The sequence below is a fragment of the Leptinotarsa decemlineata genome, unplaced genomic scaffold (assembly GCF_025532065.1).
Source record: "Leptinotarsa decemlineata unplaced genomic scaffold, Ldec_3_MD MMD2_P_RNA_scaffold_2, whole genome shotgun sequence".
In the NCBI taxonomy this organism is placed as follows: domain Eukaryota; kingdom Metazoa; phylum Arthropoda; class Insecta; order Coleoptera; family Chrysomelidae; genus Leptinotarsa; species Leptinotarsa decemlineata.
The window spans coordinates 4942900-4961121 of record NW_027412529.1 but is presented as its reverse complement, the minus strand read 5'-3'; the positions used below and the strand labels follow the sequence as shown (position 1 = coordinate 4961121).

Below are 18222 nucleotides of genomic sequence, written 5' to 3'. Positions count from 1 at the left end.
TGTTCTGGCGATGCATTGAATTTATTGGAGCCTCTGGAGACACCCTACATTTTTTTTATGAGAGAGAGGACATTGTTGGATCAAGATCTTCAGATGATGTGGTGCTGCAGGTTTTTCCGGGTTTTCCTGCAGCTGAAAAAGCAAATGCGCCACTGGAATCAATGAAGTCGCCCCGGAGCGCCAATTAATTTTTATTGTTGTATTTATTTTATTTTTATCGTTGACTTGAAAACTGAATAAAAATTTATACAAATATATCAGTTATTAAACAGAATTACAAAAAAACTGAAATATATAAGACCCTATATAATGGAATATAATGGGTAAAACATAGCAGTAGTAGATGATGAAGAGATTAATAGAGAGAAGAATGATGAACAACTCAATTGGGATAGTATTGTGCCCGTATATATTCAGATAAGGAGCGTTTGACGAGTTGAAGGGTGTTTGTTACTTTGTTTAATTTCATTAGGAGGCTTGTTATAGTCCACGAGTCCTCTGTGAAAAATAGAATTCATTGTTCTTGCAAAGTTAGTTCGTGGGACAACCAAGTCATCTCTTCCTCTTGTATCGTATTTGTGTATCTGATTGTTATATGTAATAAACTCATTGAAATAATGTGGTGCTTTTCCAGTGAGTATTTTGAATATGAATATCATAGAAAAATATTGTAATCTATCTTTCACTGTTATCCAATTCAGAATATTAATCATTGATAATATAGGAGTATATCCATGGCATTTTTATAACAAGCGCATTCCTCTGTTTTGTAATTTTTGTAATGTAGAGATAGAATTACCGTCTAGTAATGATATCAAAGTAGCATAGTAATCAAAGTGTGGTAGCATTATTGTTTTATGAACAGTTAAATTAGATTGGAATGTTAATTGTCTACTAATTCTAGTACAAAAAAAAATAATTTTTAGAAATTTTATTACACATATACTGTTTGTTTAAGTTCAAAGTGTTATCAACGATGAAGCCTAGGTATTTGAATTCTTTCACAATTTCTATAGTTTCGCCGTAGATCTCAATATTAATGGAGTTGATATCAATTAAGTTATACAGGGTGTTCCTTAAACACATGCTAATATTTAAGGAGGTAATTCTTAGACCCATTTTAAGGAAAAAACGTCTTATGGACGTATGTCCTAAACGCCTTAACTTTTGAGATACAGGGTGGCAAAGTTTTCAAAAATAATCAGTTTTTTGATAATAACTGAGATAATTTGGTAGACATCTTTGGCATATTTGGTACATATGTTCCATGCCTCAAGGCGCATTTTCTGATGTACAATTTTCTTAATTTCTCTGCCAATGGCGTACGTACGAGTTTTGAAATGTATATTTTTGGCGAAAAAAATACTACGCCACTGCTTTATCTTGAATTAAAAATTATTTTTAAAATCTCCGTACATTTTTGAGCACATTTGATTTGCTGGGTTTTCTTTGTCCGACGCGTGGTTTTCGCTCAAAAAATTAAAAATCACTTTACTTAAGGATAAATTCCTTAAAAATCTGATGCGGTATCGTGCATCGACTGAACGCAAACTAAGAGATCAGATTTGTTGCAAAATAATTGAGGATCTAAAAGGTATTTGTTTGTTGTCAGATGCACTGTTCTCAATTAAAATTACGTCATAACGCAGCACCGCTTAATAATTTTTGAAAACATAAATTTAGTTATCCTGGAATAAATGACGTGTAGCAGAATTTATTTACTGCACCTCTTGGAAATATGGAGTTTGTCGATATGTGATTTCTTTTAAAGAATAAAAGCAGAAAAAACAGCGTACCCACCATAGCAATAAAAAACGAATTCTCTGTATGTACAAACGTCAGTAGCTAATATTGATGTTGGTTTAAAGTAAGGTGTTGGTGTTAAAAACTGTCACAGCGCGTTTTGATTGATTTTGAAGTGTTATTGAAGTTATTTTGGTAGTCCGCTGTTTTTCTGAATAATCAGTAAATATGTTAAATTATACGAATGCGGAAATGGCGCAAATGCATTACGTATATGGCCTTGCCGATGGTAATGCAACAGAAGCCAGGCGCATTTATCAGGAAAGATATCCTAATCGTGCCTTACCAGATAGCTGAACCTTTTCAAATATTCATCGTCGACTTGGGGAAACTGGTAGTTTCAAGAAAGGGACTCCGGAAGGTAGACCTCGTGTAGTAAGAACTCCTGAAATTGAGGAAGCGGTGCTGCAAGAAATTGAGGAACATCCTGAGACGAGTACGAGGAAGATCGCTAGAACTCTGGATATTTGTCATCAAATTGTTTGGCGTATTTTGGTTGATTTTTTGTTATAGCCACACCATATTTCAAGAGTGCAGGCATTACTTCCCAGAGATTTTCCACAGCGTGTGAACTTTAGTCAGTGGTATCTACAAAGTATTGCACTAAATCCGCAGTTTGAGACACAAATTTTGTTCACAGACGAAGCAAATTTTTCTCGGAATGCCATTCAAAATTTCCATAACAATCATGTGTGGGCTGAAGAAAATCCCCATGCAATAACCGAAACCCATTTCCAACACCAATTTTCGGTTAATGTATGGGCAGGAATTATAGGTGATCATCTAATAGGCCCATTTTTTCTACCAGGACGCCTTGATGGTCGTTCTTATTTACACTTTCTCGAAGAAGACTTACCTGGGTTATTGGAAGATGTGCCACTTGCGTTAAGGAATCGAATATGGTACATGCACGATGGCGCCCCTGCTCATTTCAGTGTAATTGTCCGAAACCATTTAAATACAGTTTATCCTAATCGTTGGATAGGTCGCGGAGGACCTCAGCAATGGCCAGCAAGATCCCCCGATCTCAACAGTTTAGATTTTTTTATGGGGTCACCTTAAAACTCTTTTGTATAAAACTCCCGTTAATACTTTAGAAGATTTAAGAGAGCGAATAGTTGCCTCGTGTGAAACTATACGAAATACGCCGGGAATATTTGAACGGGTGCGTAATTCCATGCGTAGAAGGGCGGAAGCATGCATACTAAAGGCAGGTGGCCACTTCCAACAATTTTTATAATTATTTTTGGTATTATTACTAATTAACAAATTTGTGCTATTCGTTTAGACTTACTGTCACAAAATAAAATAAAACTCGTTTTTGTGAAAAATTTATTTTTTTGCAGATTATGTTTTCAAATATTATTAGGGCATTGGTAATGCGTTATGAAGCAATTTTCAGATTCTCATTCATTTTAGAATTGATCTAATTTCTTAATTTGCTTTCTGTCGATTTTTATTTTTTTGAGTGAAAATCATGCGTCGGACAAAGAAATACCAGGAGATCAAATTTTCTCAAAAATAAATGAGGATTTTAAAAATGATTTTATTTTGAAAAGAAAGCATTGGCGTAGTACTTTTTCCCAAAAATATTCAATGCGAAACCCGTAGGGATACCACTGTTTGAAAAAATACAAATTTGTGTACATCAGAAAATGCGCCTTGAGGCATGGAACATATGTACCAAATATGCCAAAGATGTCTACAAAATTATCTCAGTTATTATCAAAAAACTGATTATTTTTGAAAACTTTGCCACCCTGTATCTCAAAAGTTAAGGCGTTTAGGACATACATACGTCCATAGGAAGTTGTTTTTTTAAAATGGGTCTAAGAATTACCTCCTTAAATATTAGCATATGTTTAAGGAACACCCTGTATTTATATTGTGTTGTCAATATCATAGCTTTCGTTTTAGTGGTATTCAGTTTTGAGTTTGTTTATGTTCAAGAACTTCGCCACGTTTTCAAGAGTCAAATTAATTTTGCGTACAGCATTATGAATATCAGAGTCGCTTGCTGCAATGAGAGTATCATCTGCAAAGAGGTTGATGAATTCACAGTCACTAATGAAATGTATGCCATTCAAATAAAGTATGAATAAAACAGGGCCTAGTACACTCCCTTGGGGGACCCCGGTATCAATTGCTTTTTGGCTTGATGGGACGCTGTTTATTTTAGTACATTGAGAACTGTTGAGTAAATAACTTCTGAACCATAGCAACACTCTAACAGTTATTCCATAGTACTATATATCTATAGTTTCGAAAGCTCTTTTGAAATCCAAAAATACTGCTACTACATATTTATTGTCATCAATTGACAGTTTCCATTTAGACAAGTTGAAGAGCAGTTTCACATGAGTGTTGCGATTTAAAACCTGATTGATAGTCCATCAAAAGGTTGTTGTCTTTGATATATGTGCATATTTGGTTATAAGCAGCTAACTCTAATACTTTTTCTAAAGGAGTGTTTATGGGACGAAAGTTAAAGGCTTCATTTGCGTTGTAAACTTTAGGCACAGGAACAACTGTACTAATTTTGGGTTGATCTGGAAAGTGCCCATTTATCAAAGAAGTATTGACAAAATCAAGAAGTACGTGACCTAGTACCGAGAAGATACTCTTGAGAACCTTGTTATTCATTATATTAGTGTTACACTTGTTATCCAAACATGAAATAATTGACTTCAATTCCTTCAGTGACAAACGTTTGAAATCGGACAAATTGCATCCAATCACTTCAAGATTTTCACATGACCATTGTACAGAAGCAGGAATTGTTGCTTTAATATCAAGAATACTTTCAATACAAAAATTATTAAAGCTTTCAGCTTTATCTTGGTCTAACATGACTCTCTGTGTGTCAAATACAATTACATCAGGAAGGGGACTATTATATGGTTTAATAAGTGTTTTCAAAGATTTCCACATTTTCTTTGGATCGTGCGAACAATCGTCAATCTTCCGTTTTAACACTTCGTTTCTATAACTTTTATAAATAGCCCAATTGAGCTGTTCAGTCATAGTTCTACAATTTTTAAATTTTTTGTAAGCTTCATCCCTATACCTTGCTGCAACAAAAACTTCATGATCATACCAAGGCAATTGGCTTTTATATTGTTTGTATGATTTTAATGGATTAATAATATTGACTTGTTCACTTATGTTCTTAACAAGGTTAGCATATATTGTATCGGTATCATTCAAGTTCAAGTTCCAGTTGCAATTTATTAATTTTTCATTTAAAAGAAGAAGTTTTGTTTCACTAAAATCCCTATATAATTTCGAAGTGCTAGATTTCTGCAGCTGACAGGATTTGATTGTAACAGTGATGATATTATGATCTGTAATCTTAGGAATTTCATGGACTGAACATTGGTTTAAGGTTGAGGAGCTTAAGACATAATCAATCAATGTACTACTAGTATTAGTAACTTGTTGGTTCATGGATCAGTTGTTCCACCCCAATATTTGCAATGAAATTCCTGAATTTTCTTACCAAAGAATCATTCTCGTTAAGGAAGTTCAAATTGAAATCACCAATCAATGTGCACTTATTTTGTTGAGATAAAATATTTTCAGCCCAATATTCAAAGTGATCAAAAAACTCATCAAACTTAGAACTAGGAGAACGATATAAACCTCCAATCAATACATTTTCATTATGAAACTTCATTCTTATAACCAAACACCAATAGACCGAATCGACATTAATTTTTTTGACAACCTGCTACCCCTATACCTTCAACCCCCGTCGAATGACAGGTACAACCCCCGATTTTGAAAGTATAGACTTGAGATATATCGTTTGAAAGGACTCTTCATTCTCTATTCAAAAATGTTATCGCTTTCAAGTTCATTGCAACAATTAAGATAAAATAAATTAAAATCATGCGGTTACCGAAATTCGATAAAATACACTCAAAACTTATTTCATGTTGAGGTATTGATGATAAGAAAGTAAGTAAAAACCATAGTAATGTTTTTTTTTAGATGGTATCCTTTTAAAAAACTGTAGATAATTTCCGTGGAAACGTTAGTTTAAAACGCCTTGTCAACTTGTTTTCTATGTTATAACATTAGTTGTCAGTATTTAAATTTAGGTTTAAAGTTCGCTAACTTCAAGTCTGACAAATGGTTAGATTAACGAAAATGCATAAAATAACAGTTTTACAAATGATTGGTTAGGGAGATGAAACCCGAACACAACAGGAAGTAGGTCTCCTATTTCCAGAGAAATTTCCTAATCTACCGCCCATATCTCAAGAAACGATAAGCAAAATAGAGAAGCAGTTTCGCGAGCTTTGTCATGTGGGGCAGATAAAAAAGCAGCTGGCAATGCAATGAGTGATGAACACAAATTAGATGTGATGCTTGAGTTTGAGGAAAACCCATATACATCAAGTAGACAGGAATCCACTTCATTTAATGTTAGCCATACTTCGATAGTAAAGATATTAAAAGAAAATAAAATGCATCCCTATAAAATGATACCTACTCAGGAGCTCATGGAGGAGTCTGATAGAAGAACTTATTTTTGTGAGCAAATGATGGACATGTTGCATAACAAATATCATCCAATTAGAAGACGTTATGTGTACTTTGTCTCTTAACGGTCATGCTAATCGGCAAAATTACCGATACTGGTCAACGGAAAATCCTCACGCAATAACCTCAATAGGTTAATGTTTGGGCAGGGATTGTAGGAAACCATATCATTGGTCCCTTTTTCATTGAGGGCAACTTGAATGGCGATAATTATTTGGCACACCTCAAAATGACGTCATTCCAAGTTTAGCAAATTTATATCCTGATCCAGGACACCTTCAAGTTCCAGTGAATACGATATAGTTTCAGCAGGATGGAGCACCACCACATTACCAAATTAATGTCCGGCAATACCTCGATACAACATTTCCCAATCGGTGGATAGGGAGGCGAGGGTCGATTGAATGGCCAGCAAGGTCACCTGATCTTTCATCATTAGATTTCTTTTTATGGGGATATGTAAAAAGCAATGTGTACAAAACTAAACCTTCAGATTTGAATGACCCAAAAGAACGAATGACGCTTGCAATTAGGTCGGTCACACCTGATATTTTGATTAATGTTAGAAGACAGTTTTATTTGAGATTAGGATGTTGCCAAGACTTTCGCGGTGAATATTTTGAACATCTACTTCGTTAACATCCATAGTTCTCTTTCGTATTCTACATTTCGTACGTTTTGCATTGCATTTTAGTTTTTAAGTGTATTTTATCGAATTTCGGTAACCACAAGATTTTAATTTATTTTATCTTAATTGTTGCAATAAACTTAAAAGCGATAACATTTTTGAATAGAGAATGAAGAGACCTTTCAAACGATATATCACAAACCTATACTTCCCATTCAAAAAATTGGGGGTTGTACCTGTCATTAGAAGGGGGTTGGCCGTAGGGGTTGCATTTTTACGTTGTCAAATTATAATTTACATTTGACGTGTTTCGGGATTTTTTTAAATACGTACAGTAACCGAAATAATGAATTTATTTAATTTGGCTTTTACACACTGTATGAAACTTTTAGCAAATATACACAGTGTTTCCTTACTGGAAACGATTGGCGATCAATTCTGCTTCCAATGATGAGCAGTTTCTCAAAAATTGCGTTGTATTGTATCCTTTTAATGAAAATGGCACCGTTCCAACCCTTGAATGACAGGAATAAATTAATTAGGTACGCGTGGGATTTTTTATTTGTTGGTTATTGTCCTTTTACAAAATATAATTTAATTTGCGAGAAAGACATTTCGAACATAAAATCTACTTACGCTTATCTTATGAACCGTTCGAAAAAAGTCGCACATTTTGCGATAGTCTGTTTTCGAACTCCCCTCTAACATTACGGAAAGCTTCACTAGGAATTGACTGGCATACTGCTGTAATTCGTCTTTTTTCTTCAATATCAGAAGGTTGTGTTTTATAAAGAACGTATTTAAGATAACCCTAAACAAATAAATCCAAGGGTGTTAAATCCGGTGATCTCGGAGGCTATTCAACTGATTCCCTTCTGCCAATCCATCTATCCGGAAATATCTCGTTTAACAACGGGTAGAAAATAATGAGGTGGAGCACCTTTTGCAATATATTTAGTCATTTCTCGCATGACTTTTTTCATAGCTAAGTTGGAAATTATTTCCATAGATATTACTTTGATGTTATTGTTATTTTGCTTATGTATCATGACGTCACACCTTCACCATGGCAACGTGTATGAAACGTCAATGAAGGAGAAGAATTCGAAGAAGTAGGTTTGAGATTATTTCAAAGGACTTATAACTTAATCCCTAGTTCCCTTTAGGATTTAAGAGAGGATTAAGGGTGCGACCGCACTCCGTGAAGGGGTTGAAGTGCCTAAATTGAAAATATGGGTAAAAGATGTCCCCGTCGTATTAAAAATTAATCCAAACATTTTTTTAAATGGAAACTATGAAAAATTGGCTTTGTTTCCTTTTCATTGTCTAACTAACATGTGTTTTTTTCATTTCTGGTGATTGCTATAAAAGTCCTTTTATCTTTATACTATGGTATAAGTGTTTGTATTACATTAATACTTTGTTGACATTTTCTAACAACCTAACAAAAGGTTTAGTCTGCAAATTGTTCTGTAGAGTAAAGCATTTATTTTTTTATTCACCGAATAATTGAAGAGAATAGAAGTTATTTAATTTCAGGAATAAGACGTGTTTGTGGTTGTGGGAATTTTGCAAAATTCACAAAATTTTGTAAAAATATTAACTTTTTAGTAAGTTTGTGAAATAACAAATGAGATGTGACTCAACTGAAATTAAAGTTTCAAATTCGAAAATGACTGATCTCAAAAATGTTTCTAATGAAAATAATAAATTAAAACTAATACCTACAATGAGGAAATATAAACTATGAGTCACTTTACAAAATAGAATTGAATTGCAGGTAATAAATAATAATTATCTGTTTCTCATGAATTGTTAATTAATATTTCTACATTGTTGAGCAGAATAATAAAAGTAATGAATTCAATGGTAGTCCATAAATTCTAAGAGAGATATAATGTAAACAAATTATTTGCCTGTTTCTTTACCTCCTGCATTGTTTAGACCAGACAAAACTGGTGACTAACCCCAATAATTAGCAATAATCATCTAACCACCTAAAGGAGAGTACTCAAAAGCAAATGTGAAATATTTTAATTTGAATCAGTATCTAGAAACACAAGACTAAGAATCATATTCAAGTGTGTTTGTCACATACATATTTGGATTATTTGAATTATTCTTGGCAATTAAGTATGCCGTTTTTAGCAGGCTTCAAGTATATAATTGACTACTTACCATTTTCGTTTTTTCTATGGATGGAGTGGGTCGTACACTTAGCACTTTCAGCAATCTCACCAACAATAATAATAAGAGATTGTTTCAATTAATTTCGAGGAGGCGAACTATCACTGTGCCAGTTCACGAGAGCACTAAAATAAATTCACTAGTGTCCAATGTCCAGCAAACCAGAACTTCCTGTGTCACGATATAAGTATAACTATTTTCCCGATTTTACTAGATGATCCCGTATATATTTAGCTGATCAATGGACGATGCACTAGAGGATATTTCATTGCGCTTATTTTCACGTTGCTTTCGATAAAAATCAATTTAGTAAATGAATTGGACGATAAATTGATATTAACTGAAAGTAGACAGACACAAGTCTGGAATATATTTCCCTCAAATCCAAAAATAAAGTTATTCAATCCAATTCACAATAAAACGTCAAAGTGTCACTGTCAAACCAACATCCTAAATGTCATTGAAACATTGAAACTCAAACAGAAAATGAAATGTTAAAATGTCAGTATATGAGTCAAATGTCAACAGTCAGACATAAAAAGCAGCGTTTCCACGTTTTATTACTCTGAATTTTAATCCTTCTATCAAAATGCAGAGTAGTAAAACATAATTGACATTTATTTGTGTTTCTGATCATGAAGATTTTGCACACGTCAAGAATGTGGTTACATAGTGAAATATATCCAAAGTAACATACAAATTACAATTGAAATAATTCAAACGAGACAAAGTAACAGAACCTTATAAACAAATTATGGTCAAATTGTCTAAATAAAAATAATCAACTTCCGTTCAGAATTGAAAATGTTATCGATTGAGTAATAACTAACGTCCCCATGTTTTAAATGGTATTTTCTTTTTTTTTTCGCCTTTGACTATCGGTCTTCCAATCTAAGCATTCTTTCCAGAATACTTTCACAATAGAAAATTTGGGAGTATTTTCAATGAAACAACAAGTAATATTTTGTAGAAATTTCAATACGAAATGCCACTTTCTCACAGTTTCTTTATTTTCCTAGAGTTTTGTTATTGGTAACTCCTTGAATACCCACTACCCACTGTTAGAGAAATATATGGATTGAAACTCAATGACAAACAAAGCTCCGTAAAAAGTAGTGAACACAATACCCTAGAGTCATCAATGACATTGGCATAAAACAATTATAGAATTCGTGTTCCATGTCAATTAAATTACATGTTTTTTGATTTGAAATCATCTTTTATAGGTTAGACTGCTTCATTGCATAAATTCATTAGAAATTATAAAATGGCTTTTCTATCGCGATCGATAATATTGCATTTAGTTTTAATATATTTTCTAAATTTGTCATCAGCGCTCTATGAAGATCAAGTAGGAAAATTTGACTGGAAAAGGTCTTTCATAGGAAAAGTAAAGTATGCAGAACTGGAGTCAAAGAAATTGATTGTGGTTACTGAAGAAAATATCCTAGCGGCTTTAAACGTGAAGAATGGTGAAATAATGTGGAGGCAACTACTGGAAAATCCCAGTGACCATGACGTGAAATTGTTACACATAGACAGAGATGTATTCACAATTTCTGGATCTCTTAATAATTGGATTGTTCGTACGTGGGACATTAACAGCGGAACTCTGCTAACAGAAAGGGCATTGGTTACTGAAAGATTACCCCCATTTGAATTTCTCGTTCTCGATGGAAAACTTATCCATGCAGTACCCATAGTTGGATCTTATTTAGAAATATCTTCATATCATTTGCTGAGTGGCGATCCCACTGGAAAAACCGTCAAGATACCTGCACCTTGGATCACAGATCTCTCAAACTGTGTGATTACAAGAACATACTATGTGTGTATTTCAAATAATGATTATTCAGGACAAATATATTACGTTGATTTCATTTCGAAGGACAGAAAAGTTCACTCAAAGCCCATTCAAAGTTTAGTGAATGCAGCAGTGGATAAGGTAAAAATATCTGCTCTCACGTCTAAGACACCAGCTTTCATTTTGGATACAAATGATGGCGGTAAGCTAATACACATTGAGAAGGATGACCTCGTTGCCAAACCTTTCGATATTATGATCAACGCTGTTTGTGTAAGAAACGAGGGTAAATTGGTAGTTCATCAACTAGAAGCCAGCGACAACCCCGGAAAATTAATCAAAGTTGTTTCTAAAGACTACTCGACTGGTGAAGAATTGTCAGCAGTTGATTTGGACTACCCTCTTGGACTGGGTGCTCCTGTAATTGTTGCAAGCCTCAGCAAAGGTGCAGTAACCGATCTCTTACTCAGTACATCTGATAATGCTATAGTATTCATGAAGTTACCCGAAGGTAAAGTCAAATGGACTAGGGAGGAAGCCTTGAGTCACATAGTAGCTACAGAGTTCTTGGAGTTGCCCGTTTCTGAATTGGACGCATCAATAGAAAACGAGTTCAAAACCAGTTCAAACAATGTTTTGAACATGCTCGCCCACAGATTGACAACTCAAGCGAAACAGTTATCTAATATCATCTTAGGAGGGCAACTCTTATCTGGCAGCGGTTTAGTGAGGGATGAATTTGGCTTGCATAAGATAATAGTCGTTGCGACAAAGGCTGGCAAACTCTTCGCCATTGATACCCTGACAGGCTCTATTGCTTGGACTTATAGGCTGCCAAATGTGAAACCGTTCACAACCTTGCAAGAAGAGAAAATGTTATTATTCGTTCAGCGAACAGCTAGGTATGCCCCCCTTCCAGCTCAGTGTATTCTACTTGCTGAAGATTCCACTACTGGAAACGGAATTCTGTTTGAGTTTGACCCGATAACAGGCTATTCTCGAAACGGTATTGTGCAACTAAATCAGGGAATATCACAGGCTGTACTCCTACCGCATGAAGATGAATACCATATCAAGCCCATTTTGCTGGTCTCTCCCAGAAATGAGGTTTCCATTCACCCATCATCTGCAAAGTCGCTCATCACTAAACACATTACACAGACTTACATTTACTTAGTTGACACAGTCGAGAACTCCTTGAAAGGCTTCAGCTTCCACCACAGCACTGGAAATTCTCTTTTGTTAACTCCAACTTGGCAAGTCAGCCTTCCTTCGTCCAAAATTGTAGCTATTGGGGCGAAGCATCCAAATGAGAGAGTCCACTCTCAGGGAAGAGTTCTGCCAGATCGATCCGTTTATTACAAGTATGTCAACCCAAATTTAGTGGCCATCGCCACCTTAGCAGATGATCCTGTACACAAGCGTGTACTCAGCATTTATCTCATAGATGGCGTCAGTGGTTTAATTCTCTACTCCACTTCACATAAAAGAGCGAAAGGGCCTGTGCATCTCGTGCATTCCGAGAACTGGTTGGTGTACTCTTATTTCAGCGAGCGTTTCCGCAGGACTGAAGTTGTGGCTGCAGAACTTTACGAGGGTCACGTCCAGAGCAACAGCACCGTCTTCAGCTCTCACGCAGTTAGCCTCCTGCCGCATATTCAGACACAAAGCTACATTTTGCGGCTAACCCACTCAAACTGGCAGTAACATTAACAGAAAGAGGTATCACGAACAAATTCCTATTGATGGCTTTAAGCGGAGGATCAGTGAGCGAAATTCCTTGGCTGCTGCTCCAACCAAGGTTCAATGACATTCCATGCGGGCCGGAGGAGAGCTGTATTCCGTACATGCCTGAAATTCCCCTTCCTGGTGAAGCAGTAATAAATTACAATCAGTCGATAGGGAGGATTCGCGGTATCGAAGTTGCTCCTGCTAGGTTGGAGAGTACAAGTCATGTTTTAGTGCACGGTTTGGACATATTTTATACAAGAGTGGCACCCTCCAAGACTTTTGATGTGTTGAAGGAGGATTTTGACCACATGATGATCGTTATAGTGCTAACTGGACTTATTGTCGGATCTTATGTCACGAAGTATTTAGCCTCAAGAAAGACACTGAAGCAGTTGTGGAAGTAATGGGTGTAAACAACTTTTTTGTTATGTTTTTTATAGTTTTAATCATAATTTAATGAATTCCATACATTGTAATAATGTATTACCTCAATAAAAATAGGGGCTGTGCTGCCCACCTTGGAACCAATTCAAGGATAGGTTTTTTTTAAATAAATGAAATCCTGGAAAAAAGTTCACATTTGTTAGAAAATTTCAACTGATCTCAACTTGATTACAATATGAAATTTTTAAGAACATTCAAAACTAGCAAGGTCTAGTTTATCCACAGTATCTCGGCCTTTGATAAATTAAACCATGAACTTTTGCAAATGTTAACTATTGGGAATAGTGATTTGAATAGCATTATCAATAAAATATACAATTCATTAGAAACCATTCATTTTCATTCCAATAACAATGAACTCAAACGTAATATTTGACAAACTAAACTGTAACATTTCTCTATCTTTCACTGCGAGGCAACTAGTTGAAAACTTGTGCTCCCTCTGAGGTGTTTGTGAAGGTAACTCAAATAAATATTCCGCTACTTTTGAATTTATCTACTCAGGTGCTAAAATTGATTTAAAACTTCATAAAGTTATAGATGGTGATGTGAACTATCCATATGTAACACAACTGATTGACTTCAATGTAAATTCAAGAAGAACCAGAGTGTCAGAGTTGTTTAAAAGTTCCTCACCATTCTACTAGCAATGGCTTAAATGAACCCATTACTATATAGTATGCTTAGGCTAACAAATAAGAAAAGCATCTACATTGATTCATCCTTATAATCTTCCAAAAATCAGGATCGACGCATTGACTTTACTATGAAGAAACTGCTGATTATTATTATAATTAATTATTTTTAAATTTTGAATTCCATATTATCGTCAAACAAGAGGAAATACGGGACAACTTCACTTAGCAAAATATGGTCTCACTTATCATTATTGTAAGGGCTTTAAAGAATATAATGAACTAGCTAATTATATAAAAATTGAGAGAAGTGTTATCGAATTTAAATTCATATAAGATCTAACCACTAAATTTTGATTCATTATTACTATCTATGAATCCAGATGTATGGTAATAGTGTCATCTGTTGATTGTTTTTTTTACTTTTGAAGTTGTATGTATACTAGAGTAAATTTCCTATTCAATAGATTCATACATTCATTGCAAAGTTTGTATATTAGTCTCTTGATTTTGAATCTGACACCAGCCGTGGGAACCAATCATTAATTTGAGATGTTATCACTAAAGAGCCGAAAGTCCGCCATAAATGGTATCAATATGATTTTAACAATGTTGTTTTATGGTGGGTATAATTACAACCTCTAACATAAGATGAGTCTATTGAAAATTTCATATGATATAATAATCCTGAGAATAATACAAGAAATAAATTAACATATTCTTTAAAAAATAGAGTGAAGAAAACGATATCACAAGAAAATTACATGTATATAATTCCTTATATATTTAATAAAGTGCCTCATTATATAAAAAATTCAAAATCTTTTTTTTATATAAAAATAAAATTAAATGGCGATAATAGGGACTTCACTAATTTTTTTTCCGTGCAATAATGAATTTTATTTTCTTTTTTTCACAATGTTCATATACTTTGTATATGAATATATTGTATATATAAAGATGTATCTGTTTTTATGACTTAACTTGGCACAAGTTTTTACTTAGAAGTTTATTATTTCGATATATATATATATATATATATATATATATATATATATATATATATATATATATATATATATATATATATATATATATATATATATATATATATATATATATATATATACATCAAAAGGGGGAAATTCGTGGACAAGACACTCAAGAAATATGGAGGCAAACCATATTTTTCTTAAAAAATATTTATTCATCAATTTTTATTTTGTCCCCTTCAAAGTAGTCCTCAAATAAAATACACTTGAGCCAACGTATTTTCCAATCTTTGAACTAGTTGTGATATGCACTTTTTGGTGTCTTTGAGCTTCTCAGCAATTCGATTTTTATCTCAAGTCATTGCAAAACACCGTTCTTTCATGGGTCTCTTCAATCTTGCAAACAGGAAAAAGTCGCAAGGGGGCAAATATGGTGGATAAGGTGGCTGAGGCATGATTAGGTGTTGTTTTTGGACAAAAAATTACGAACAAGCAATGACGAGTGGGCAGGTGCATTTTTGTGATGTAAAAGTCATCTTTGCAATTGGCTGCACCGCGCCAATTGCTGGGTCTTCTAATTGAAACCACAAATGTGCGGTTAGCTCCTGTTGGTGACACCGTGCATATGTGATATTTTTTCATTTTTGGTAACCAGTTGTTGTACATCTTTGCAATTGGTTGCACCGCGCTGATGAGGCCAATAGCCAGAAACACGTGTCCGCGGTTTGCCTCCATATTTCTTGAGTGTCTTGTCCACGAATTTCCCCTTTTGATGTATATCATACACACTCGATAATAATCTATATCTATGTATTTATATATATATATATATATATATATATGTATTTATATATATATATATATATATATATTATATATATATATATATATATATAAATACATCATATATCATAAAATGTCATGAATTAACTTATATTATTATATTCTGATGATGCTAACTTGGTTCGCTAAGCGCACGTAAAGAGATTGTATTTTTGTTTTGGTATGGGAAAAGTATTCTCAATAGATTCCTTTGATCATAGTTGAATCATTTTCGACAAATAAATGTAATTATTCAATGTCCATTCCTCCCACTGTCAACTTCACTAAATACATTATTTTCTTAACTTTCTCTAAAATATACCTATATTATAATTTTAGATTATGTGCTTTATCATTATATTCAACATACAAGCCATTGAAATCCACGTTTTTTTTTTCAGAAGGAAAATTGGGTATTTTTTAGGGGATTTGAAATAAAGGTCAGGGTGTGCTAGCCTATTTATTTATTATTTAACAAAAATATACGCTTAAATATTTCAACAATTGGAGAACACGATTCAGTCAAAATGAAAAGTAATTTTTCATCAAAGTTTGTTTCAAATACACAAATTCACGATAAATAAAACTTTTTTATATATAATATATAATACACATAAATGATCATGTGATTCTTATTATTCTACACATTTAAACATTCACCTGTAGAAATTACGACTTTAATGTTGTAATTTCCATATAACAAAATTAAAGTCAAAATTTCGAGAGTAAAATCGTAATTTCAAGATTGATGTCGAAATTTCCAAGGAATGAATAATAGAAATATGTTGCATTTCCGCACTTCCATAGAAAAGTGTCATGTTTTGCAAATATTTTTCTTCTCTGTATAAACAAAAATAACAACAAACCTTCAACAAAAGAAAAAAATTTAAATATCCAATTGTGGTCGGAATATCTTTTTTGAACATGAAATGGATGTTCATGAGAATCCTACAGACATCCATAAGATATCAGTGAAAAGGGTCAAAATTTCGTCGAATATCCCTACGTAGCCTTGGTCATTCGTATTGTATCTTTTGTCAACTTTTCATTTTATTTTTAGTGTGTTAGCTTATGCCTTGCTAAGATATGTATCTTATGGATGTCTGTGCTATATATCTTATGGACATACTTGCTATATTCTGTATATCCATAAGACATACATCGTATATTCACAAAATTCTCTCCATGTGATGAATATGTAGGTTATGTTAAAGAAGATATTGCAATTTAAACAATCAGTTAATAGGAACTGGTGAATTAATAGCTTTAAATGTTGTTTCTCTTTTCAGGTTAGTTTGTGATTAATTAATGTTGAAGAATGTTTTGTTGAAAATGTAAAAACTGGTTTATGTAATAAAATCCTCCTCTCTTTTCAGAGCAACTCAATTTTGGTTATACTTTTACTGTTCCACAGAATATCTAAGGATAATTATAAAACACATTATATATCATTTACAAACATAATGAGTAAAAAAACAGGATTGATTTTTGAGGCACTTAACTGACAAAGCTTCTTCAGACTTATGAACATACTTATTAGTTATATCTCGAATTCTTAATCAATATAGTTTTTCAAGTAGAGGAGCATATTCATATTTGAAACCTCTGGCATATAGAAAGAAGCTCCTACACACCAGAACAACATTAACCTTGACAGATATTTCACCACCTAAGTTGGCAACACTAAGAGATGAATTCCACTGTATAGTTCAAGTTCATAATATTTTATACTCGAAGCCTGTTGGAACCAAAGATTTCAAATATTGGTTGCTTCTTCATATTTTCAACAATGAAATCATTTCAGAAATATCCACATGCACTCTCCTGTAAAGTCCAACAATTGATAACATTTTGTCCACTTCTGATCCTATTAGTTATTCCATTAATCATTCCTCTATATCTGATCACACTTTCCAGTTGGCAATTTTCCACTACGATCAGGTAGATCATAACCAAGAAACATACATGAGATGTTTTAGTGACTATAATACTGAGAAATTTCCTAGTTTACTGTTGGAGACTGATCGATCTTCAGTGTATGACTCGGTACAAATTCTAAGTTTGATAGTCTCTATAATACAGTTTCCTATTATTTTGACACTTCATTTCCAAAAAAGTTAGTCTAGATGAAAAAAATCTGTGGACTCCAGGTAGAACTACTGTTATCTGAGCTGAACAAAGTATATTAAAAGGATTATATCAGAGGGAATATCAAGAACTTAAAACAATACATCAGGCTAAATTGAAACATGCAAAAAAAACTTGCAATGATGATAGAATCTCTTCTGCTGACAATAAGGTGAAAGAATCCCGGAAAATCATAAAGGAAGCTCAGAATGGTTATACTGGCAATACCATACATTGTCTACAAAGAGCTGAAGGTGGCGACATTCTTTCTGATAATTTTGCTATATGCAATCTTTTCGGTGATTGTTTCTCAACTGTCAGTAGTAGCATATCCAAACCTGACACTAAAAATATCAACTATATGTCATCTGCTCATCAAAGTATTTATTTATATCCAGCAACTAAAATGGAAATTGAACAAGTAAACAAAAAAATTGGTAAGAAAAAATTGTTCGTTATTGATGAAATAACTCGTCATGTTATTAAAAAGGTTGCCAATGT

General features: G+C 33.5%; 2 protein-coding genes across 5 annotated transcripts in view; one reads left to right on the top strand and one right to left on the bottom strand.

Moving 5' to 3' along the window:
• The window catches only part of Mical (Molecule interacting with CasL), a 169710-nt gene extending 160076 nt beyond the window's left edge, over positions 1 to 9634 (bottom strand). For all 4 annotated transcript variants that reach the window (XM_074182065.1, XM_074182073.1, XM_074182075.1 and 1 more), the window contains exon 1: positions 9158 to 9634. The gene's annotated coding sequence lies outside the window, so the exon portion shown is untranslated. The remainder of the gene's footprint in view (positions 1 to 9157) is intronic.
• A 735-nt stretch (positions 9635 to 10369) lies between these two features.
• EMC1 (ER membrane protein complex subunit 1) lies at positions 10370 to 13229 on the top strand. The gene is given in 2 exon segments (XM_023173606.2): positions 10370 to 12648; positions 12651 to 13229. Coding segments are annotated over 2 exon segments (2670 nt in total). The 5' UTR covers positions 10370 to 10433; the 3' UTR covers positions 13106 to 13229.
• Positions 13230 to 18222: the final 4993 nt, after the last annotated feature.